The 25,346-nt window shown below is 40.7% G+C and overlaps 1 protein-coding gene across 1 annotated transcript in view; it reads left to right on the forward strand.

Moving 5' to 3' along the window:
* cdh13 (cadherin 13, H-cadherin (heart)) overlaps positions 1 to 25,346 on the forward strand; it is a 233,285-nt gene that overhangs the window by 133,187 nt on the left and 74,752 nt on the right. The window contains exon 8 of the mRNA XM_030425730.1: positions 18,944 to 19,084. Within this exon, the coding sequence (XP_030281590.1) occupies positions 18,944 to 19,084 (141 nt within the window). The remainder of the gene's footprint in view (positions 1 to 18,943; positions 19,085 to 25,346) is intronic.

The raw sequence follows: 25,346 nt of genomic DNA on the forward strand, positions 1-25,346 counted from the left end.
AAGACCACACCTAGCTTTGTTTGTTTGTTTGTTTGTGTAATGTTTCTGGACTTGGAAAAGGAAAAAATCAACCCACAATGATTAACTGCACGTGTGAGTGTAGTGCAGGTGTGTGCTTGCATGTTTGTGTAGATCTTTGACAAGTTTTGTGCAATGGACTCGCTTACATGATGTCTGTATATTCTGTCGGCATGCAGGCTATAATATATGGAGCCAGAACGGTGACTTTAAAATTTGGCATCCAAAAAAAAAATTGGCATTGAAAACAAAACCAGTACTGAAAAAGGAAACATTGTCATTGAAACATTTGTATTGAAAACAGTTGTATTGGCATTGAAACAAGTATTGGCACTGAAAAAAGGAAACTAATTAAAATAATTCAAATCCGAAAATCTTATCATTTTATTTTATTGGGATTCTTTTGTATTTTTCAATGACAATCTTCAGATTTTTTCATCATGCCAGTTTTATTTCAGTGTCACTGATTTTCAGTTTCAACTTTCTGTCGCTGTTTTGGCGTCGAGAGGGAGGGGCCTGAGGGGAGGGGCAAGTATAGCGTGGTTTGCATATCATTTGAGAAGGTAATGGCAGCAGCCTGCGGGAAGGCGGGGCTGGACGGTCCAGCCACAATACACCATTTTAGGGCCCGTGTGCCGGCCGTCTCTGGGCAACACAGAGTCCAACTACCTCGCAGACTTTTCTTCAAGCTCTCTCCTGATGTGTCCAAGTCTCTGTGTATCTGGTTCTGTCCCGGAGCTCCCTAGCTTCGGTCTCTATATGCGTATGGAGTGTGGTAGTAGTACCAGGGCGCCGAGCACGGAGCATTAGCCACAGTTAGCACAACAGTACAACAGCAGGCTGTTCTCGCTTGTTGTGTTGTTCCGAGCCGGGGCTGCAGCGCCGACTGCAGCACTCTGGTCTGCTCCCCGAGCTCTGTGCCCCCATACCGCTACCGGAGACCGGAGACCTGAGCTCCCCTATAAACCTAGTTCATGTGAATAATATCACTATTCCTACAATGACTCCTTTGAGTCAAAGCGAATAAACTCAACAAGTCAGTATGCGGGGAAAGTCAGCTGTGATTGTGCTACTGTGGTTCATAGTAAAGTACAACAGACGGCTGTAATCAAGTAACAGACACATGTTTTCATAACTGACTGACTTTTCTCCCAGCACTCTCCTTTATTGTCCGGTCTCTGTATGCGTGTGCAGCGGTACGGTGGCACAGAGCTCGGGGAGCAGACCGGAGCGCTGCTATCGGCAAGGCAGCCCCGGCTCGGAGCAACACAGCTGGGGCTAATGCTCGTTAGCTCCGTACTACTACCACACTCCATACGCATATAGAGAGGTCTCCGGTCTCTGGTAGCGGTATGGTGGCACAGAGCTCGGGGAGCAGACCAGCGCGCTGCTGTCGGCGCTGCAGCCCCGGCTCGGAACAACAGGCTTTTCTACTGTTGTGCTAACTGTGGCTAATGCTCCGTGCTCGGCGCCCCAGTACTACTACCACACAGAAGGAAGGTCTCTGTGTATCTGGGACAGAACCAGATACACAGAGACACATCAGGAGAGAGCTTGAAGAAAAGTCCACGAGGTGGATGGACTCTGTGTTGCCCAGAGACGGCCGGCACACGGATCCTACAACGGTATTATGGCTGGACTGTCCAGCCCCGCCTTCCCGCAGGCTGCTGCCATCATCTTCTCAAATGATATGCAAACCACGCTCTACTTGCCCCTCCCCTCAGGCCCCTCCCTCTCGACGCCAAAACAGTGACAGAAAGTTGAAACTGAAAATCAGTGACACTGAAAAAAAAACTGACATTGTAAAAAAATCTGTCACTGAAAAAAAAGTGACATGAAGAAAAAATCTGAAGATTGTCATTGAAAAATACAAAAGAATCCCAATAAAATAAAATAATGATAAGATTTTCGGATCTTAATTATTTTAATTAGTGTCTTTTTTCAGTGCCAATACTTGTTTCGGTGCCAATACAACTGTTTTCAATACAAATGTTTCAATGACAATGTTTCCTTTTCAGTACTAGTTTTGTTTTCAATGCCAATTTTTTTTTTTCGGATGCTAAATTTTAAAGTCACCGTTCTGGCTCCATAATAATACACGTGATTTGTTTTCATACAATGTTGACAAGGAGGGCAATAAGTACTGATTATTTTGTACAGATACAGCAGAGAAGTTGAGATTAATGACTTTGTTAGTTCTCTTTGTGACTTTCAGGCTTTGTGTGGGCTTCATAATTCAATTTTGTTTCTTATTTTTGTCAGTTTTTTTTTTTGTTTTTGTTGTTCACCCAGGGTCATATTTCTAGAGTTTCTTTATAAATCTTATTATTTGGAATAAACTTTTTTACCTACCAGCTTCATTTTAGAGAAAAGGCTAGAAGGTCTTTACTCAATGCAGTAAAAAAGTGTGCAGGGGCACCACATGAGTGGGTAGAAAACATTCCACTTACCACATAGTGTATTTGGCATGTAAAGATTACTTGGACAGTTGTCTGCTTCCAACATCCATTTGTTTACGCCAAAGTAATACTGGCTGTAGTTATGACCATGTTTAAATATCAAAGCAACTTAATGTATTTCACCAAAGACTCTAGAAAAGAAATATAAAAATAAATTGAAATCAATTGAAAAAGATATTATATTATCTTGCAAAGCTTGCAAAGGTTATATGGTTTAGCAGCTTTTTTTCTAGTACATTTGGATATTAAAAAAAAAGTCTGATACGAGCAGCCAGCTCCAAAAAAGCTGCTTTCTGTTAATGAATTTGGAATGTAATGTAATGTTTAGATGTAATCTAGTAAACATAAAAAGCAAATTGATCAAATAGAAATGTGAACATAGATTTTTGTCATAGTACAAACAATATTTCTTTTTTTCAAAGCAGCACAAAGTAAGGGGAAATATGATCAGCAATAAATCATGAAAGTTTACTCTGCAGTTGTTTGCTGTGTGGGCAAAAATAAAACAGAAACCCAGCCTTTTTCTGAAAATAAAAGTTAGTTGGCTAAAACTTGTGAGGCATTTGAAAGAATGTCTGTTAGGTTTATCAGATAAACAAAACTTAAGAGGCAATGGCCACATTTCTTCCTAACAATTCTTTCCATCACATGTGGACCAGTAATGATACTGGCAGAGTGTGAACAACGTAACAAGTTTTTTGAGAATCTTCTTTTAGCTACATTCGATAGCATAGAGTGATTGTTATTTCCTTTAAGAGCTCTAAAAAGTGAAATAATACCCAAGGCAATGGTTTTGTTAAGTTCATAAGATTTCAATCATTGCCCTGAGTCATCTCTGAATCCTGCATGTCTTTTTATTTTAGTTACATTTCAAAAGACTTGACATTTTATTACCAGAGCAAATAAAGTGAAATAGACTTAGTATAATAATTTAGCTTTGTTATATAATGGAAAGCACACTTTGTATATATATGCATTAATCTAACTATAAAACCATAAGTTTATGTATGTTCAGACTTGTATCCCACCCACTCCACTCTTCCACAGACACCTGCTTAAACCCCTTAGTGGGTGGACATGCAGACCTGGAGAACCAATCAAATAAGTCCAGTGAAAGATTAATTCATCCTAATTGGTGGATGAGGAGCAGTATTTGGAACGGGTGCCCCAGCGGGATGGCCCCGCCACCTCTACTCCCCTAGCGAATGCCACCCCCGTTTGATCTGCACTAATCTAATTAACACTTTAACAGGAACACCTGGGCTCTTCACTGGAGGATCTGTGGTGGCTGTGGTGTGCACACACACATGCACGCACACGTGTGCGCGCTTGCTTCCCAGATGGGCCTTTGATAGCTCTGAGGGTGGCAGGCAGAGGATGATGATTGCACTTAACTTAAACACTCTCACACTCACATGCACATGCAGCGACACTCATACACTGCTGCATGCACACACACACAAAATGTATGTTCCGCTTTTAGTGTGGGTGTGTGGTAATAGGGGACTATTTCAGTCCCCAATATACATCTAACTGCTTACTAAATGACACGATTAGACTGTGGTCTGACGGTGCACCTGATTAGATTAGCCCCGGCCTATGCTTTCTGCTTCAACTCACCGCAGCCTTAAACCCAACCTTGACCCCAATTAGCCCCACATTCATCAGAGAGAGCTTAGGGACAGCGGTGCTGCAGCAGCTTATCATCCTGCTACTAATTGGCCTGATGAGGCAGGATAGATATGGTCAGCGTTCCAATGCAAGCCCCTCCAATCAATATGCACACAGTAAAAGTAAAGAAAGAAAGGGGGGCAGAGAAGGCAGATGTGCTTTTTTAATGTTTCATTTTGATGCATCAGTCACACCAAACAATGATCAGTCTAATTTATCCAGCATAAAAGTTTTATTGTAGTCAGTATGTGTGTACTAAATATTCTCTTATATCAGACCAACACAGAGGCATGCATTAAAATGGGGTTGCTGGTCAATCTGAATGAAAGAGACCTCAGCCATCTGACCTCATGTCTGTCCCTCTGCTGGCATCTCAATTATTTTCATTCATATTTTTATTGAGTTGACCTTTATTTAACAAAAACTCAATATATACAAAAATAGATAAACTGCTGTTGCATACGCATAAAAATAGGGGAATCATTAGACCTATGACACCTGTCACACATCTAGTTTCACTTTATGTTACACATTAATTACAGATCTACGTAATAATAAAAAGTCAAACCAGCAGTGATATTTATATGCTTATTGTGAGGGATAACTATCCCTAAAGTACATTTGAATCAGAAAGGGCATGTGCCAAGAGGTTCAGGTTCCTCACTTGGCAAGTTATTCCCCACTTGAATCGAGGGTCTAAGGACAGATGATGTTGTTCACTGTGGAGTTTGTAAAGCACACTGAGGCAATGTGATTGTATTTATATATTGTTCAGAAGCTCAATATGTATAAATAAAGAGTGAAACAGATAGTAGCTATGCTTAACATCCCTAGTGCAAAGCTGATCTGCAAAATGGTGGAAAAACTGCCAATCACCCGTTAGCTATTCCATCTACACAGGTTTTATTCTCGGTGTAGGAAAACACATGGCACTGTGCCATATGTTTTTGGATGATTTCTCATGTGCTCTTTTACATTCCTGAAACCATCCATCCATTATCCATCCATCTATCCTCTATACTCACTTTGTCCTTGTCGGGGTCTCGAGGGACTGGAGACCATCCCAGCATACATTTAGCCTCAGGCAGGAGAATACTCTGACAAGTTTGAAGTATATTGTACAGCATTTACGGTATGTTGCAGAATACTAATGAGATCAAATTTCACCCTGCCTAGAGGCGTGCCCTGCATGTGGGATTAACATGTCAGCGTTTCCAGAGCTGCCAGTTGGGTGGGAGGAGATGGCGACTTAACTATACTATTGGCACAGTTAATTGCATGTTGCAAGATCTATATGAACTGGTTTTGATGTTATGGCTGAAACAGGATGGGTCATAATCTTTGAGTATTTCCAACATCCCGCCCAATGCGTGCCTCAAAGAAGTCAAAAAGAAATCCAATCACGTATGTCTACAGAATAAACGAAAAACAACGTCAAAAAAGAAAAAACTGGCAAAATAATGAATGTAAAAAATCCCTGCAATTGTGGTCACACAGGCTTAAGTCAGAAGTGTGTGCACAAAAGATATGAAATCAAAGTAGAAAGAGAGAAATATGGGACTACAGAGCCCACTTGACAGTCCTTTGAGCATCAGCCGTGGGGGAAAATTGGGACTTGTCTCACATGAATGCATGTTGAATTGCTCTCTGTTTGGTATGGTTTCTCTCCAGCAGAATCATTTGAACTATTCATTTTGGTCTCTGTAGAGAAGAGCTGGAATCATGGTAGCCTGACACTCGTGCTTGTCAAGCCCATACTTCCAAACCAGTATTTACCGTGCACATAGATCTTGTGTCGTGTAAGTACGGCAGACACGCTGTAATCCTGTCACAATGGCTCATTAAATAGCTTTTTCATTTTGTGTGCGATGCTGCGTGTTGTGGCCGTATGCAAACTAGATTATGCAGCATAACTCACTGGAGGAAAGTGCCTCAAAACTGGGCTTTGATTAAATGAAACGACAAGAGAATTTGATTTAAATTCTTTCAGTAAACAATTTCAGACAAAACGGATTCTACCAAGATCGGCAGCAGCTCCGCTAATCTATGTTTAAAAGGTAACTCCAATCACCAACCAACTCAATAAACAAAAATCAGAAATGTAAACCATTCTGTACCCTGAAGGCACTAGTTTAAAGGATGACTTTTATTTTTTTTTGCCAAACTTTAGCTCCTAAAATCCTGCATTTGAAGATGTCTTACATTACAATCTCAGCCGTTCCTTTTGGGATTCAATCTTCCCTTTCGTTTAGCTCTGAAGAATAAACAACTCACAAAAATAGTCAGCCAGTCAAAATGAGGGCTTCTACAATTTGCATAAATTGCACTCAGTGTAGCTTTTCAAAGAAAAAGACAGACTTGCTTGATATTTTTTTCTCCAAATGGAACAATGTGTTTATACCCCTACTGCTTGTTGGCAGTTGAGAAAGTTAGGAATTATCACATAAATGAAATGCACAGAGACTCTCGGATAGTTCATCTTCATTGCATCCATCTCTGATCATTTATCCTCACTGGCCCCATATATTGAAGAGATGCTTCACCAATTCAAAAATCTAAACCTCTCATTACATCTAGTTGCATGCATTAAAAAAGACCATCTCTATATATCTTGTGACTGCAGAGTGAGGAGTCTGAGCCAGTTGTTGAGCCAAATCACCCTCATCGTCAAGGTGTTATTTTCAAACTAGAAGCAGAAAGTGGGGCACTTTTTTTGTGTTTTCAAACCTCCTACTCACATGTGTTCAAGGAGGTCATTTTAAAAAAAGTGGGCTTCACTTCCTCAGGTAAAGACTTTGAGTGATTTAATGGAGGCAAAAAGTGACTGCTTCCTCTGATACTTCATAGAACAAGATAATGGATAACCACATCTCTTTGGAGTGTATGACAGAAGTATTTCAGCCTGTACCTGAGTAGCCAGCGCTTAAGAGCAGCACCAGAAAAAGAAGTGGGCTGCAAGACAGGCATTTGTACAATCTGTGCAGGAGTTAGAACTAACAACGGGCTAAAGCTGACGCTCAGTGTCTCACGAACGGTCACGTATGTCTACGGAGAGAGTCCCCTGGCCACAATTATTTTTTCTGAGCTACTGATTTTTATTGAAAGACATGGCCCAGGGAGCAAGGTTGCTTGTTGCAAAAAGAAATCCAAGGCTGTGAACCAGACATGCCCAGGTGTGCTGGAAACACTGCATGACACCTCAAGTCAATTAGACAGGACAGTGAGTCTCTGTCGGAGCAGAAGGACGAATGTCAGCCAAGTAGATGCTTTTAAACCACTGTTTTTTTCTGATAGTGCCTGACAATGAGATTAGTTAGTGTGACTGTGACTGAAAGCAGATAGCAGCAGTGTAGTCTGGCGTTGTCACGATACATAAGTGTGTATAAGCACAATGTAGAGAAAGTCCCCGCTCTCCCTAACAAAAAAACAATTGCCTAAGACTTCAAAGACGCTTTATGAACTTTTTTATGAAAACACTTTCTACTACACATTATTAACTATTTGGGCCTTCTTGTTAATTGGCTGATGTTATCATTAAGGGCACTCTCACTCTTGGCCCATTTGTTCGGTACCGTGCTGATTCACGATTTTCCCTTCTACCCAGTCCTCCGCTGCCCTGCACTCACATTGCTCAAGCCGCAAAGGGGCAAGAGCAACCTCTTGTACATAGCTCATCCCGTCATAGCACGGTTGCTGCACAATTGAGAATAACACAGAGAGCATGACTAACTTTGCTGGATTTTTCGATGGTATTTTAGTCATAGACAGCCCTCTTACATTACTGGATATCTTGATTATGCAAGGCGGCATAACATGTGAGATTATACTTCATGGCCAGGGTGCGCACTTGTGCTTGTACTCGTGCATGAGCAACCATACCGTGCTGAAGCAACACTCTTTCAACCGTGCCAGGATCAAGGACTTGTACCAAGCTTGATCGCTCATACAAGTCCAAATAACTGGACTTTGGGAGCCAAACGTGCTTGGACACGGTGTGAATTGCCTGGTGTAAGTGCGCCCTTAGTCCTTTTCTTTCTTTGTGTAAAAAAGGTCATATCATGGAGATTGCTCAAAGCTGATAGCTGTGACGGGGATTAGCTTAGCTTTGAGAATTACCAATGATTGTTGGACTGACAACACACTAATCAGCAAATGTTGTTGTGTGTCAGCTCGTCAAGTGTTTTGCTATATTTAGCAGTAGCACCACTGGCATATTGGCATGCTTGTGTCATTCGCCTTTCCCTGCATATTTGCCTCAAATGAGTATTTCCAAGCAGCACTCTTGCATTTTTTTTGGTCAACCAATTCCAGTGGCAGAGGCTCTGCACTTGCCATTTTTAATGAGCTATTACTGCGTACTGTGATGGAGTGAGAGAAGGTGGCATAGGTGAGGTTATGTGGGCACCGCAGCGGTGTGTGTGTGTTTGGTTGGTTGTTTGTGTGTCAACTCCTTGTCGGAGAGAAGAGAATAAGAAAGCACATACAGCAGACAATTAGTATTGAAACAGTTTCAAATATTCAGAATTAATATGTATTGAAATATTAATACTAGCATAGTCTCACCTTCTTTGTGATTAGCATGATGGATTTAGCAGCAGTCCCAACCTGCCTGTTTGTGTCACCACACTGATTTGTGGACCGTGGCTCGATCAGATGAATCCAACAGTATCACTATCAGGAGCCGCAGGAGATAAAGGCCGGGAGGATTTGTAGCTGTTGCTAGTTTTACAGCGCTGCTCAACAAAATTTTATAGGCATTTAAGATGATTAACTTGTGTCTTTAAGCCTTGGGCTCGCTTCCTGAATGAATATTAGAAATTGCACTTCCGTCAAATCTATGAAATTATGTTTTAGTCATTTTGGATCTCGGCCATTTACATATTTAATCTTCCACACAGTAACTTTTTATGAACAAAAGCTATTATTGTAGCACTTTTCAATCACTGTAGGTGATAATGATAACACCGGGACTCCTCCTTTCTTTATGTGCCTTTTCTTATGTAACAGATGTCGATATAATGGAATCCTCATACTGTCAACCATCAACGTCCAAAAGCAGCTCCAGGCTTCAACTACTTTTCTTACAGTTTCTCTCTGTAAAACTAAATACAGGAATGTATTTGTTTTTAGCTTGTAAATATATATGTTTTATCAATCCAAAGTTATTTCAATTTAAAAATGCTAGTAAAGGGGTGCCACACTTTTTCTTTTTTTCTTTCTGAAGGGCCAAAACTTTTTGAGTGGAGACAGTTGAGCCTAACACCGTTTTTTCCAGGCATTGGTCAACTTTGAAATTTTGGGCTATTTTGCTTGTATAACATCGTTGTTTTCAGTTAGTGGATAGAAAATGTCCAAAAACAACACATTTCAGTTTTTCGGTTCAGATTTCTGTTCCGGATATTTTATGCAAATGTATGCATATTTAAGCACTAAGATTCTCCAACTTTTTAGTTTCATATATTCTGAAGGTTCTTACGGAGGGGCTCTTTCTATATCAATTTTATTTCTGGCAAAAGATGGCAAAAAAAACCTGTGATTCTAATAAATCAACAGAATTAAATGAGAATTTTGAACCTGACTTCATTCAATGTTCAGATTTCTGTTATGAATTTGTCTGTAACTACTGTACATTTATGGAAGGCCTGAGGAGCAGGTGAGGATTTTTTTTTTTTTTTTTTTTCTGGTCATCCATTTTGTCAGCCTGATCTACATTGTTTTTTCTCCTGTGTTATTTATTATTATTTAATAATCTTTCTAAGTGAATTTTTTTTTTCTTTCTTTTTTTTTTAAGGTTGTACTGGCAAAACCGTTTTTTCACCAATTTTCAAGTCATAAACACAGGAGAGAAAACAGATCCAGAAATAGATCACCAGAAAAAGAAAATTCCCTCTCTTGCTCCTTGGGGTGTCTGTACCCATTTGCATATAGAAAATAAAAAAACATCCATAAAAGATTGTGATACTAATAGTGGAAACCAGCAGTCATGGGTAACCGCTTGCATTAATCAGTTTCATAGGTTGGAGAGATGTTATATCTCTAGTTGTATGAAAAACAAAAGAGAGAGAAGCAGCAGTGATGTAATGCTGTATCACTGTGTTTAGTGTCAAAGCTGGATCAGCCAGGTTCATTCTTATGGTCGATTAGCTGTTCTCTCATTTGTATGCAGTGAGGCTTGTTATAAATGATGGAGGCTGAAGTCAAGATAATAGCCTGTGAGTTCTACCTGTGTGATGTAAGTGAATGGTCTCGTCGTGAGATCTGTATGCCAAGCATGTTAGTCTGTGCGTTTATTACACTGAAAATATGACAGGTGTAGTCTTGCCTATGTATATCCCAATACCAAACATGATAATTGACTAACAATGTTTAACCTTTTAAAGCAAACTGCAGCATCGTGGTCTGGAGAATGCTTGAGGCCGCTTCACTAGGTGTGATGCAGATCATTGAAAAAAACATCAGTAACAGGAAAACAGATATCAAGACAGTGAAAATAAATGTAGACCGTTTGAAAAACTTTAAGGGATGTGAATAGAAATATATTAATCATCACACACTGAAAATGATTTTTTAATGAAAGGTGTGGACACGGACCTTTGGGCACTTCACAGTCGACATCTTTTTACATCATGCTCCTCCTGTCCTGCACATGAAACACTGAAGAATGATAAATGTGCTTGCATGAATTTTTCCATGTTATATTTCTCTGAGTTCAGTTTGAAGACTTGCTGTCAGTTGGAGTACTTGCACGTTATATAGTAAAGCCTGTGCTAAATAATGTATATTAAGATTCATGTGCCACAACGTCTTTACTTTCAATAAGCAGTAATTATGAGGTTATTGGGGGGAAATGCCTTGGTTAACATTTCATTAAAAGGGAAGTGTTCAGCCGTTCCCAGGTCTGTCTCCATATGACTCCACTTAAAGCAGGATAATGGCTGAAGCTACAGCAGTTTAATGGCCTTTAAATAGTGCTAACCGCGACTATTTACAGATGAATTAAATGCGCACAGTCCAGCAGGCATATGAAGTCAGTACAGAGAAAGAGAACCTTGCTGACACTGAGCTGCCAGAGAGCAACAAGTGTCTGTTGCGTTAATGCTGGTAAGTTCGATAATAAACACAAGATACCATATTTCAAACCCACCTCTGCCATTTCCGAGCAGTGTTATGTAACTAGTCACGCTCACCAGTGCAGCCTGTTGAAGAGAGACAAAAAAGTAGAGACCGGGTTATGCACATGGAAAAGAAAAGATGAACTACTAGTGATGAAAGATCATTATATCTATGGCATTATATCTAATTATTATTATTTAAAAACTTCTCTAAGCTTAATGCCATTTTGTGACTGGTGGGGGCTCACACCTGATCTGTGGCTGTCTGTGATGGGAACTGGGCCTCAGGACATCTATGCTGGACTAATTAAGATTTAAGTACACAGTTACATGTTGACACATTTGACGTGATAGAAATGGCCTCTTTCGTACATGCTGATGCTGAATTTCTTTTTTTTTTTTTCCAAATATAAATTGGGGACAACCAGTTAAGAATGTAATGACAAAAATGTAGAATGTAATATTAATTTGATATATTGAGAGATACAGACTGCAAAAAAATGTCCAGGTGTACATATGGCAGGTTCTCTTACTGGGAGATGAATGCTTGTCATTTCATCGTGAACAAGAATGGCTCTCAGTAGAGCGCATACCTCCGCCAAGGCCCATCAGTCCCCTTTCGTTCAATAAGCCATATCCAATATCAAACGTGTGTACCCTAATATAGTGTTACCGTCTCTTTTTTATTTTGGATAACTCGGCTTATGGAGGTGTTTTGATTAAGCACAATGCCAGAGCTATCAATATCCATGTTTAAAATTGTACGCAAGAAAGGAAATGTAAAAACAAAAAAACAACTTAAAATAAAACACAGTTATCAATGTGTCACCCTCCCACGACCACCCCCATATGTCTCTTACACTCTCCTCTGGGTGACTGCGAACCACGCTTAAGCGGCTGATGAAAGAAAGAGATCACTTGTGTAGGTTGCAGTGGCCCAGATAAAGGCCTCACGTGGCTGCCATCTTACTGTAATTAACTACTGTCAAAGTGATTAATCATATGTCTATAGAGGTGGAGTGCAGGAGGCTGCCAGCGACCTGTGAGGTGAATTGGAGCTAAAATGTGTCGGAGAAAGAGAGTTTGGAATCTCATTACAGAAGTGGCTTAAAAGTTGAATAGAAGGTGAATAGAAACAGTCACTAAACTAGAAATTAACCTTAATGACATTAAATCCTTACATGAGTACCTGATCTTTTTTAATGCTCATGTACAATACTTGACATTTGTGAAGTGAAAATGAGTTTTATTGTTATAAACTAGTACTTTACCAGTTGATGTGCACCTCGCTGACTTCCTCTTACAACCTGGCCTGTACCCCACTGAGCTCATAGCTAGCTGCAGGCAGCATGCCATTACCTAATGAGCAACCCCCCCACGGACGAAGTAAAGCTGCTTCATGTCGACATATTTTTACTCAGTTGGATTGACTCTTTTCTTGGCTGGGTGAGATCAGTGGGTCAGAGCGAGAGTGGGAAGCCATGACAGTGGTGACCACGGTGGTGTGCCAATGAGGAACTCACCCAAGGGCAACATTACCTCAAATCAAGAATGTCAATGTCCATTATGATCTTTCAATATGGACATTGTCATATGCCAATTGTGCAGACATTGCAAAGGAACAAGGGCTGCGGATCTTGAGAAATCATGCAGCTGTCCTGTTAGTGATACTCAAAGCACGGAGCAGGCCTGTTTAGTCCCAACGCTTCATAAATATTAGATATAACAGTTCCCACACATCAAAGGGATATAGATTAAATTAGTATGGACTCTGACAATGATGGATGAAAAACGGCAGAGGAAACAACAGGTTTCTAAAGGCGCTGTGACCCTGTCATCCCAGAAGCTCATACTTTTACATGTATTTGTTTTGCTACCCTCAAATGTCTATCAAGAATAAAGAGCAGAACATATAACTTGATTAAAGAGTGAACAGACTGTTTTGAAGGCCTCCCAGAACATAATGATACATCAAAATGACGAGGACAAAAGAATGTGGGTGCATTTTTTTTTAATTTTTTTTTTTTAAAGAGCTTTGTACTGGAAGAAAAGAGGACAAGAAGTAAAAGGATGAAGCAGATGAAGGTATACAGGTGAGAGGAATAATGTTGCTCTTGTAGAAAAATTATATGTGAAGTGATTTTTTCACATCACTACTGGATGGATTTCCAAGTATTTTCATGTCTGTCATCATTTCTCTAAGCATTTGAAAAGAGGCCTGAAGAATAGCCAGTGGTTTGGTGCTGAGAGTGGGCTCTAGTGAAGGGCCAGAAGAGAACAAAGATCCCACTGTCAATTTGATTATAACATCACACCTATTCAGAGAGTTAATGTGGTGTCTCAGATGTCAGGCTGCTCTCTTTCTCTCTCAGCCTGTTCTTTTCCTTTTCCTCACTTATCCCTCTCCATTCCTGCCTCTCTTACTCTCATCCCCTCCTTTCTCTCTCCTTTGTGCCTCAGATCAGCTCTCTCTCGGGCTTGGATAAAATCCTTTTCTAGGCAGAATGTGTCAGTCAGAATTCTCCGATCAGATGTCTCTGAAACGAGGCTTGTTGTACCAGTTGGTACTCTCAACCTCATTAGCTCGTCATTCAGTCTGATCAACTTTCAATCACTCTAACTTCCATCCCAGTTAATTTTTTTTTAATCTATTTTTGTTTGTTTTTTTACAAAAAAACTTCCTCTGTGCATTGGGCAGGGCTGTTCTTCAGAGCTTTCCTGATAGTGCTGGAGTTCCCCTAAGATCACATTTTACCTTAATGGAGATACTAATTTTCATTGATTTATGATGATTGGACAAACCACTGATGAATTATAGCCATTTTCCTTCTAACCCCCAATTTCCACTGGATACGTGTCCGCTGCGTTGCAGCTCCGATCCGGTTTTGCTCCGCCGTCCGGCAATCCCCACCGGTTGCGGTTTGAGTCCGCTGCGGCGCAGTACGGTAGACAGCTGGCTCACGAGGCAGAGGAGTTCCCCGATAATCACATAATCACTCACGACCGCAGTTACAGGTCTGTGTTATTAAGAACAATAACACGAAGTGTTCCCGACCGAGGGATCAGCAGAAGAGCTTGTGTTTGTCTGTTTTTTGAGATTTGTGTGCTGGTGTCAACACGGAGTGTTTCATTTTGAAAGGTAACCGGATGCTGTCTGTTATTTTAGCGCCTGACTTCCTGTCTGCTCGGTGCTAAATTCAGCTGAATTGCTGCGTCGTGCTCCGGCATCCGGCAGATATAGGAGTCCTGCGTATTTTTGCCGGAGGGCTCCGGACTGCCGGAGCTGGGACGGAGCTGATACGCAGCGCAGCGGACCTGGTGGGGATTGACACATTGACTAAAGTGAAACGTATCTGCTCCGCTGGCGTGGCGGAGACGCAACGCAGCGGAGACGTATCCAGTGGAAATCGGGGGTAAGCCCTGGTCATTGAAAAGTTTGTGGTTGATAGTGGACATCTTTTGACCTATCTTGCCCATTCACAATAAAACTATGCATCTCAGTCCCACAGTGCTGTGAATCCATTTTGGTGTGAATGTGGCCAAAATCCAAAAAGTCTCTAGATATTACTGTTTTTCAAAAGATTCTGAACAATTCCATGGCAGACTTCTATGTTCCAAGGGGCATTTTTGTAGTGCACATTGAGAAGGAATTGTGTGTCCAATTTCAAGTCAGTCAGGCTAAGGTTTAGGGGAATGTGATCAGCTTTTTATTTAACTAAATACGTAAGATACGTAAAGATAGAGTGTTACTGCAGGTTGAAAACCAATGCTGTAGATGCTTATAAGCATGCCACCATATATTTGATGTAATCTATTTAGGCCTGCAGGAGAAACGACAAACATTTGCTGTTACTTTCGATGCTAACAAAATTGCAGCTCACTAAAGTTCAGTCTAGTGTTTCTGGCCAGTTTAACAAGGATCTAAAAAATGGCGTTGTCGACTGAGAGGAGCATCTCCGTCAACACTGTGCCTGCCAGTAGAAGTTTTGAGAAAACTTGAAGGACAAATTCCCCCTGGGCTGTAACTCTCACCCAGAGTGAATTTGAACATCTTTTCCTGGCCAGGTACTGCCAGGGAGTTTATAATTGAGTTGAGACTCCAGAAATACTCATTAAGACGTTGTCAGTCGCCAGAGGAGGCCACGCTCAATGTGTTTAGACACCACTGAGACTGCTGGTATCCCAGAGCCCTTCTCTTCTCCAGCTGGAGGGCAAGAGTGTACGTCTGTGTGCAGGTGTGTGGGTTTTTACTCAGCACGTGTGTTTTTCATGTGTGATTGTGTGCATGGGTTTAATAAACTCACAGGTCCACGGAGCACCATCTGCCTGCACAATGTTTGATCGAGCAGGAGCTGGTTGTGAGGGACACCCCTGTCACCCACTATGTGAGACAAACTATTGATGGTAGCACCTGTTTATTGTCTCGCTCTTTTCACAGTCTCCTGTGGGGCAACTGCATGAATGGCAGAAGTTTACAGCGTGAGGCAGCTATCACCTCTGTGCTGGTATATAAAGTCACCTGTAAATAGAGACAAAAGTTTAACGCACTCAGATTGTTTTCCTGCTCTGAGTACATTATTGTTCTATTAAAGGAGACGTATAATGCTGATCATCAAGTTCATGATTTTAATTTGGGTTACTATGAGAATAGGTCTACATGCTTTAATGCTCAACAAAACACATCAGTTTTCTCATACTGTTCAGTGCTGCAGCGCTGTATTCCCCCTCTGTCTGAAACGCTCTGTTTTAGCCCTCCCCCTCCTAATTACCCAGTCTCCGCTGATTGGTCAGCTCACACACTCCTGACCCAGCACCACTCACAACAACAGTACAGTGTGCTTAAGTAATGGTTAAGTGCCAAACTCGCTGCTTTGCATTAATTAAGGAAACTTCGTGACATGAAATGGCATGACACAAATCACAGAATTAGGTGGGACTACTAACAAGACCTTTCGAGACCTTTGTTTTCTGTGGGAGAGAGGAGCTTCTGTTGGTGCAGACTTCGACCTTGTTAACTTTCAGGACCTTTTACATGCACAAGAACTTCCATAATACACTTATGGAAAAAAAATATATGAAGGTCCCCTTTGATAAATGGGACTTAACATGCTGTGTTCCATGTAAATGATGGATTGACATCGCCAATTTTACATTGAAAGGTCCATTATTGAGCACAGTGTGCATAAAAAGAAAACTGGGTCGGTACACTAAAGACTTTGACCCTGACCTCCCTCTTTTTTACTGCTGACCTCAATATGTCATTTTAGCTAATAGCATTTCGCCGTGTCGAAGCTCTCGCTGATGTGATCATTTAAACAAGCCTCAAGGTGTCTGGCCATTGATCGTTTGATCTCCCTCTGCTTGCCTCAAATTAGATTGATTAGAGCACTGATGAGAACAGGTAAAAGTAAAAACATACACTGACAGCTGCAGCTCAGAGCAGAGGATTTGTGTACATCATGAGGGGATATTGGGTCACAGCTTTTTGTCAGTAATAAATATCATTAACAATAATCAGGTTGTCCACAAATGTTAAGATCAGGGGCATAATGAAGAAGAGTAAATGATGCAAACAGACTGGTGGGTTGGGGCACTAAACAGCAAAATAAATGCGATTTTAGGATTCAAATTAATTACTAGCTTTTATCATCGCCAGCTGTGAGATGGCACGAATGAAGGCATAAAATGAAAAATAACCATGAAATCACAATTAATACATCACTGGTACTATTTTACTGTTGGTGTTACTGCTTGAATCTAACAGTGCAATGCTGTGAAACTGACCTGAAATGGAAATCAACCTTTCAGTGGCTAACAAAGCACTTTTATAAGAATACTGAACAGTCGTCTAATGTAACTGCCACGTAAAACAGCCTCAGCTGGAGAGGTGAATTAGTGGCCATCAGCAGGCCCATAAATGTCCTCCTATAGGCATTTTAATTGCTGCGTTAAAAGGGGGCCTAATGAAAACCCTGTCTTGAAAGGGAAAAATAAAGGAACTCCTATGATTCTCCGTTCCATAAAATACCATTTCTGGATGATTTCTTATTTGGTCTGTGGTTTTGTAATTGTTTTAAATTATCATTATTTGTGTGTGTGTGTGTGTGTGTGTGTGTGTGTGTATGTCACTGTTCATGCGCATCCCTCGCTCCTCTGTGTTTTGTACCAGGGGTCGATTAGAGGAGTTTACACGCACTCGGAGGTGAATCTACAATGCAGGAGAGAGCTGCAGTAGCATTGCTCACTGAGACAGATGGATGAAGTTTATTAAGCATGTGACAGTTAACACCCCCAGTTGGGAGCAAACACTGCAGCAGATAAATAAATGTTGGCTTAAGCAGCCCCCACCTCCTGTTATTTATACGCCACAGTCAACATTTCTATTACGCATGAATTATGGCAACAAATGATTATTGCTGCTGTGATCATTATGAATGCCATCCTCTCGCTGTATATGGAGCTGTGTTTCTCCAATTGTTGTATGGATTACAAATGCTGGCAGGCCAGTAAATGAATTACATATCTAATTTGGAGGTTTGCGCTTTGGCAATGCTTTTGTAAACAAGAACAGAACCTCCTCGCTGGTCCGTGTAGGAATGTAGAATCATCCAGTCTTCACTTCTGTTGTAAGCACGAATGACATGGGTTAAAATTTATTTTTTTGAGTTCTTAACACATTTTTTTGTATCTCCAACTTAAAAAAATTATTACAAGAAGACTCTTAAAGCATGGCAAAGGCCATGAAATGTATAAACTCCGGAGTGATCGCTCTGATACCACAGATTATGTAGAGGAAAATAGTTTGTCTTTTCAGGCAGAGCCTTGAAACCTTGATCTCGGATGCCCCCAAAGTATTGTGAAAGATGTGTGTAAAAACCAGCTCTGAGCGCTTAGGGATTTCGAAAATGGATAAGTATAAACCCAACCTAGTATGCTTATTCTTTGATCCCGTACTGCATAGCTTTAGGGACCCTTTCTTCCCCATTTTTTACCACCCTATCTCTTCATACATGAATGAATTTCAAAATGTAGAATCCCAACCTTTCCCTAGAGAGGTGTCCAGTGTTTACCAGAGCTTTTAACACTGGTATGTGAGCGTGGGGCTGCATATTTACACTGTGAGGATTTCTTTCAGCCGTTACCCAGTCATATTGATGGTAGACTCAATCCTCTGGTGGACTGTTATAAGAGCTTTCAAGCTTTGCTAAAGGGTCTTACATTAATGTAAGACGAGGCGATAAGTGTTAGCTTTTGCTTTAGGTGGATTAATCTAATCACTTGCATGGTATTCGTTCATCTAATAATGATCTTTCCATGATTTGCCTCAAATAGATCCTCAAATATTTAACAATTTTGCTAATCACCAAGAGTGTTTGACTGTAGGACTGACTTCAGGTCTGAGCTTTAGTGCATGTGTGTATGTATGATTCCCTCCTGATGCACAAGATACTGTATGACCTTGAATTTTTCTTCCATGTGATTGTACTTGCGCTGCCTTTGAGTTCATGAGAGTTTTTTTCTGTTCACATGTTTTCTCCTTGGGAAGTCCTTCCTCTATTGTTCTTCTTGTTTCTCGCATTACAACCTTTATTTACTCTTTCTTTTATCTTCCCTGGATGTATATGTTTACGTTTTATGTACACATTTGTATTTCTGTAACTCTGCGTCACTGTTATTTTCCAGACGCTGCCAACCACGACATATGAGTTAGAGATTGTGGCCAAGGACATGGCAGGAAGTGAGGTGGGCCTAACAGGAACAGCCACGGCTACCATCACCATCACAGACAAGAACGACCATGCCCCTGAGTTCACACATCCGCTGGTGAGAAAACATAGATTTTCTTTTCCTTACTACCCCATTTGAATGGTGCATTTTAGTTTGAATCCCCTTGTCACTTGTATGTAAACCCCTCCAAGAGAGTCAGAGTTCAGTGTCACATAAGCTAAGGGTTGATTGCATTTCTTCAAGGACGCAGGAGAAGACGGTAGATGCCTCCAGATAGCAATTTTGAACCAAGGTCTCTTGGTAGATGAGGGGCTCTGACTACTCAGTGAGTCAGAGTTGCCCAAGTTTTCCCCCTTTTGGGGTCAAAACTGAGCCATAATGGTTTGCCCTAGGTATAAGGCCTATTGTATTGTATTGTTAAGGTGCACAATGGTACTAGGATATAGAAGAACTGCTTTAACATACAGTATCCTCTTGAAGTCAATAGGCTTCTGAATGCACAGTGTGATGGCTGTAGAAAAATGACACCATTCACTTATAGATTGGTTTCCTATATAGGGCTGCCATTGGGCAAAATTATTTGCAGTAACATGAAGTTCAAATCATGGCACAAAAGCACCTTTGCCTTTGCAAATAGGAAGAGGCTTTATTTTCCCTGGTTGTAAGTTATTCTTGCACCTTGATTCCACTGGGCACGTATCTGTTGTGTCCCATCCCCCACACAGCACAGCACACTGGGACAGCTCAGATGTTCACCTCATGCCCACATGATATCGATAACTTGCTCAGAATGTGTTTATTTGTAACATTTCCTGGATATTTTTGCTTTTACCGCGGATGAGTAGTTTACATAGTTATATGGTTGTGTTTATTGTTATTATTTCTGTCTTGGTTGTGCTGTAGATCCCTGTACGATCCAGGTTGTTTTATTTTAGAAATTGAGGGGTTGATCTGTGCTTATGCTGTTGCTGTGTCCGACTTTCTGCCAGGCTCGGTCTACTCTCTGCAGCTTCTGTCAAAAATAGACTCGGCACATGTTCTCCGCCAAACAGCTTCTGAAATGTGCCATGGCACGCTTGGTGGAACCAAGGGCATTGTCTACAATGTTACGCAGACATGCCCAGTGGTATCTGAGCATTAGTAGTTTTTTACTTCAGAAAGCCGTGTTGCTAATGCTGTCTTTGCGACAGTGGGGTGAATAGTAATTCCAGAGGGAAGCACTAAGGGGGACAGAAAGTTAAAAAGCTGTCTGTTTCTGCTGGTTTCTGAGGTAGACAAGCATTTCTATGTCAGAATATTTTTAAAGATAATGTTTACACTTCTATTCACTGAAGATCTGGTGGACTAAATCAAGCCTTACGTTGGGCAGCCCTGAATTAGATGATTAATTGGGGCATGTAGTGAGCCCTGTGATGCACTTTCAGTAAAAAATGCGCTAGTAATGATCAATCTGTTGTATAAATGACTATCAGAATATCACACTAAAGTGAAAAGAATCTATAATTGCACTTTTTATGGATTATCAAATAAAAGCCAGCACTCAAATGATAGCCGTGTGGCGGATTACATAATTGTTGGGCTGTTTATACTCAGTTCACATGCCGAATTCAGAACAATAATCTCCAGCAGTAAAACAACATGGTCATGTCATATTCATCAATCTGCAGCTCTGAGTTTCTATTTTTTTAAAGAAATATTTTTTAATTCACTAATTAATTTCCATTACTTCCAATTTGTAGTTAGGATTAAGACCACTACAACAACAATCATGTCAGACTCACATGGTGAGGCAAAAATAGTTTTCACTCTCCTAATTTTAATTGCTTCTACTTTGCGTTTCAGTGTTCTTCCAATCAGTTTGAAGCCGCTGTCAATAACACTCAGCACATCCTGCTATAACAGAAAAGAATGGAATTATGTCCTGTGAATCATCAGAATGCTTTTAATGTGAAACACTGGTTGAAAAAAGTATTTCTATTGCATGCATGTATTAAGACGTCAGAGTAAACATGGGGGAGGGTTTTAAGATTGCTTTTCAGGCAAACAATGCAGAGAGCAAATTGCAACAGGAGGAGGGTCAGAAAACAAAAAAATGTGATTAATAATGCCAATAAAAACAGGATGAACTTGCTCTGAAGACCTGTCTCTAATCTGAATCTGTTTTGGATAGGCCTGGTTCCATTTTCAGTAAAGGTTTTTGTAAATGTATAGTCAAACAGGATTAGAACTCAACCTTTGCTCTACCAGCCAAGTAATAATAATATCTTTAATGTAATAATCAGACTTGTAATCATGGCTAAAGAAAGGACTGTTTGACAGATGGAGTTGCCACTCACGTCCTTGGAAGACATCACTGCACAGTCACAAAAACAACCTTTAATGGAAACAAGTCAACCACCACCTGCATCAGCAGCCCCCACACATTCCCCCACCTTCATGTTTGATGTGCTTTTTTCACCCACTCAAAGATGAATTCGACTCAGTGTGACCTTTAGCTTTCTCATATAAAAAGATATTTCTGTCTTTGACTGCAAAAGGTAAAACTTATAAAGCAAAGTCTGTGTTTGTTTGTGTGTGCCTGCATGTAAGCGTGCGTGTGTGTTCAAAGGATGTATGTGACATGTATAACACATCAGTGGCACTTGGCGATATGGGTGCAACAGAATGATAAGGGAATCTGTAAGCAGGAGTGGGAGTAGACATGTTGCGGTTCAGTGATGGTTTGTTTAGTCAGCAACTCCTTAAGGCATTAAGAAAAGCTAGACTAAACGAGTACCTGCCAGTCATGCTTTAAAATAAAATGTACAAAAAAAATGTAAAAAAGAAAACAGCCTACAATAACTCACACACTTTGCCATCGTGAAGAATTTGTCGAAAGCTGCTACTATGGCTGTTTTCTTCCCCTCTACATCCTTCCTTTCCACATCTGCAGGTGAGAAGACAAAAAATGTAATCGGGTCCTGGAAGAAAGACCCTCCCTGTGCCTTCAGGTGTAGGTGTATCAATGAGGTGTGTTGTTTTTAATGGAAACGGCCTCGGCTGTTGTCAGGTTTTGAGACACATAACGCTTTGCCCCAACCAAACCTCCCCTACAGCCCTCCCATGATGCATTGGGGTGTCAGGGGAGCTTGTAAAGAGCGCAGCTCAGATGTGAAATGTTACAGCTCAGAGGGCTCGGCACGGCCGTGCAGAGTGCACCATGTCCATGTCCCAGTTAATGTTCTCATTTCTCACTGGGAAGAGATCCGTTTAACGGCGTGGAGAAATGGAGCTTTTAAAAAACAAGTGTTTGAAGGTGCTAAGCTCCCAGTATAAATCCTCTGCACTTCCCTCCCCCTGACCGGTTCCAACCTGCCCATGAATCATCCACGACCTCTCAGCTGACCACCATCATATTGTGAGTGTGTTTGCAAGTGCATGTCTGCACTGGGTTTGTATCAGTGGCAACTTTCAAGCTTTCGTTGTATAAATTATTCAACTAAGTAGTTTTTTAAGTTTTTTGATGGAACTTTAAAAAAATCCCTTCCTTTCGAGAAATCTGGAGTTGTCTTTTTTAAGGACACAACCTCCTGCCGACCAGAAGTAAGTCTCCTGACTTGTTAGCAGAACTCAAGCAGAGAAAGATAGAGAGAGGGATTAAAAGATGAGTGGAAGGAGTCCAACATAGAAGGAGAGTTAAAGAAAAAGGCAAGCACTGAATGTTCAGGAGATGTGTTCCTTCCTGTTATTATTCATTAAATCCAATGTAGCTGGGTTTTATGAGTTGACATTTTGTTTGAATTCAGCAAACATAATCCCCACCTAGGGTGCCTCTTCTTTTCCTCAGACCTAGGCTACCTACCACAGCTCTATGCACAGAGAAAGCTATTCATAGTATGTGAAGTCTTTGCTTCAGTACACCACACTGTCTCCTGCGTAGATCCTCAGATCAACTAGCAGGGATTCTGCTCGAGTTTTCTCCTCAATTCATTTGAAGTTTTTGAAGTTGTGCTTCATATAAAAGAAATACTAAACAAGTCAGCATCAGTTTTGCACTTTGAAAAGGAATAATAATCTGCTCCTGAATTAGTTTTACAGTAGATATGCTGTCAGTTATGTAGCTCCTGCTGCACTGCTTTCTCTTTTTCCACATGTTTATTTTTTAAAGATTTGAGGTTCTTGTATTTGAGCCATGGCAGCATGGTGACATCAATGCAGGACAACAGCTTTGAAGGTCATCTTCATTCACAACCTTGCAACCTTAAAGCTGAAGCTTGAATTCCTTTTTTTATTTTTCAAAAGAGGATAAAAGCATTTCCTGACTGCCTCTGGGTAGGCATTTTCAATGGCAGAATTTCACTGACATTTAAGAAAGCTAAAAGCGTGTGTCCTAGCAAGACGCCCGTTATCCTCCTACAGACATTGATAGGCCTAAAGGTGTAAAGCACACAACATGTAATGATAGTGATCCAAGGCATTGATCCATTTATATTATTAAACATTTGGTACACAGAGGGGCTGTAGTCTCCTCGTCGACTGGTCGATTTATTGGTCGATACGTTCTCGCTCGACCAAAATTCTGATTGGTCGATTTTTGGCATGTTAATTACATGCTGCTATAGCAGTGCATAAGCACGCAGCGGGTCCTCTCCATCCCAGTGCTGTGTGTCCTGCATATGGCATTTGACTTCATCAGGAAGAAGTACCAAGTGCTAATGGGAGTGTTTTCAGAGCATCCCTGTTTCACAGTTAACACTGTGTCTTCAGCCCTCCTTTTTTTTCAGTATTTTGGATTAGCCCAACCCACGACAGATAAACAGATTGAAGAACGTACTAGAAGGCCTAGGTCCGGTGGTTTATTAAGTATTTATTTATTTTTAAGCATTTCATTTACAGTCATTCCTATTCTGCCATGTCAAAGACATCAGCAGTGTGGCAGCATTTTATAAAAATAGAAAATGGAAAAAAAGTCAAATGCAAAGTTTGCAAACAACAGTTTGTATATCACAGCTCGACTACAAACATGGCATATCACCTACAAACGGTAAGCTAACTTGTCTGCGTTAGGTTGCTCTGTCCGTTTTAAGTATATGAACATATCAGAATTGGCATATTTCAATGTTATAGTCTAATAATCGTTTTATAACTGCAGGCGCACCCGCCCGCAACGGCCACATCCCCTAGATAAACCCAGACCATGCATGGGCTATGATGTTGCGTAGATGCATGTGATGCAAAACGCTGCCAGAGCCGACAGATTCGAGTGTGTTTATTAATTAATTCATTTAAATGAATTAATTTCAGTGCAAAATAATAGGGTCAAAAACAATTTAATCTAAAGCAAATACACAAATACACTACTATTCTTTATGTTTATTTTTAATCAATTATTTTTAATAACCCAATAACCCTTTTTGTTATCAACTCAAGTGACTCCGGGTGTCTGCCCACACAGACTTTGGACCAATCAAATTACAATGCCGCCGTTGTTAGTTTGAAACGGAAATGGTTGCCAACTGGAAAACGCTAATGCAGGAGCCATTTCATACTGGAACGATAGATTAAACTTAAAAGGGAAATAGACAAATTGTCCACTGTGCGCCCCCCTCTTGTTTCTGTGGTCTTGCTGTTGCAAAGATAGCGTTAGCAAAATGGCTATCGCGAACTTAAAAGCAAGTGTAAGAAACCCAATTTGACCTAGAAATCCCAATGCCAGTGTTGTGAAAAAAGCTAAGTAAAACTCCCAGCTGTATTATTAAATTGTCAGGTTTTGCTAATTAACGATCTAGTAGTAAGTCTCAAGTAGCGCTAGCAAGGGGTCTATATTATTTGCGATATACCAGCGTTTTCCATTGTGTAAACGACGATCCATTCAGTCTTGTTTTTCTTCGGTTTCTATCCCTCTCCCTTTGCCTTCTTTGCCTCCTCCATCAGCAGGGTTCTTTTTCTTTTTGCAGTGTAGAGTTGCCACTGTTTTCCAGTTGTTCGACCACAACCTGGTTATGCACCACAACCCGGGAAAACAAAGCCTTGTCCTGTTTCGGTGTTTGTGCTGTGATTCGACCTTTGTTTTTCCGTGAAAAGTCGAGCCTGGTGGCAGACTGAGTGGCATAGTGAAAGCGAGATTTAAAGAGAACCAACATATGGTTCCTACACAACAATCACTGATGCAATACTAAAATCTGAACAAATAAACAATGCTTGAAACCTTTTATAACAGATCTAAGTAAAAGCTGAACAGCAAACAAAGCTGCTGTTTCTTTTCCCCTTTGTAAGACATCTTTTCAAGGATGAATGATTCAGTGTAATCTATATTTTCATTTGAAAATCATAAGCTGAGGTATCCTTTCTTACACTACTAGGAAATGTATTAAATTTT

This window comes from Sparus aurata, chromosome 8 (genome assembly GCF_900880675.1).
Source record: "Sparus aurata chromosome 8, fSpaAur1.1, whole genome shotgun sequence".
Lineage (NCBI taxonomy): Eukaryota > Metazoa > Chordata > Actinopteri > Spariformes > Sparidae > Sparus > Sparus aurata.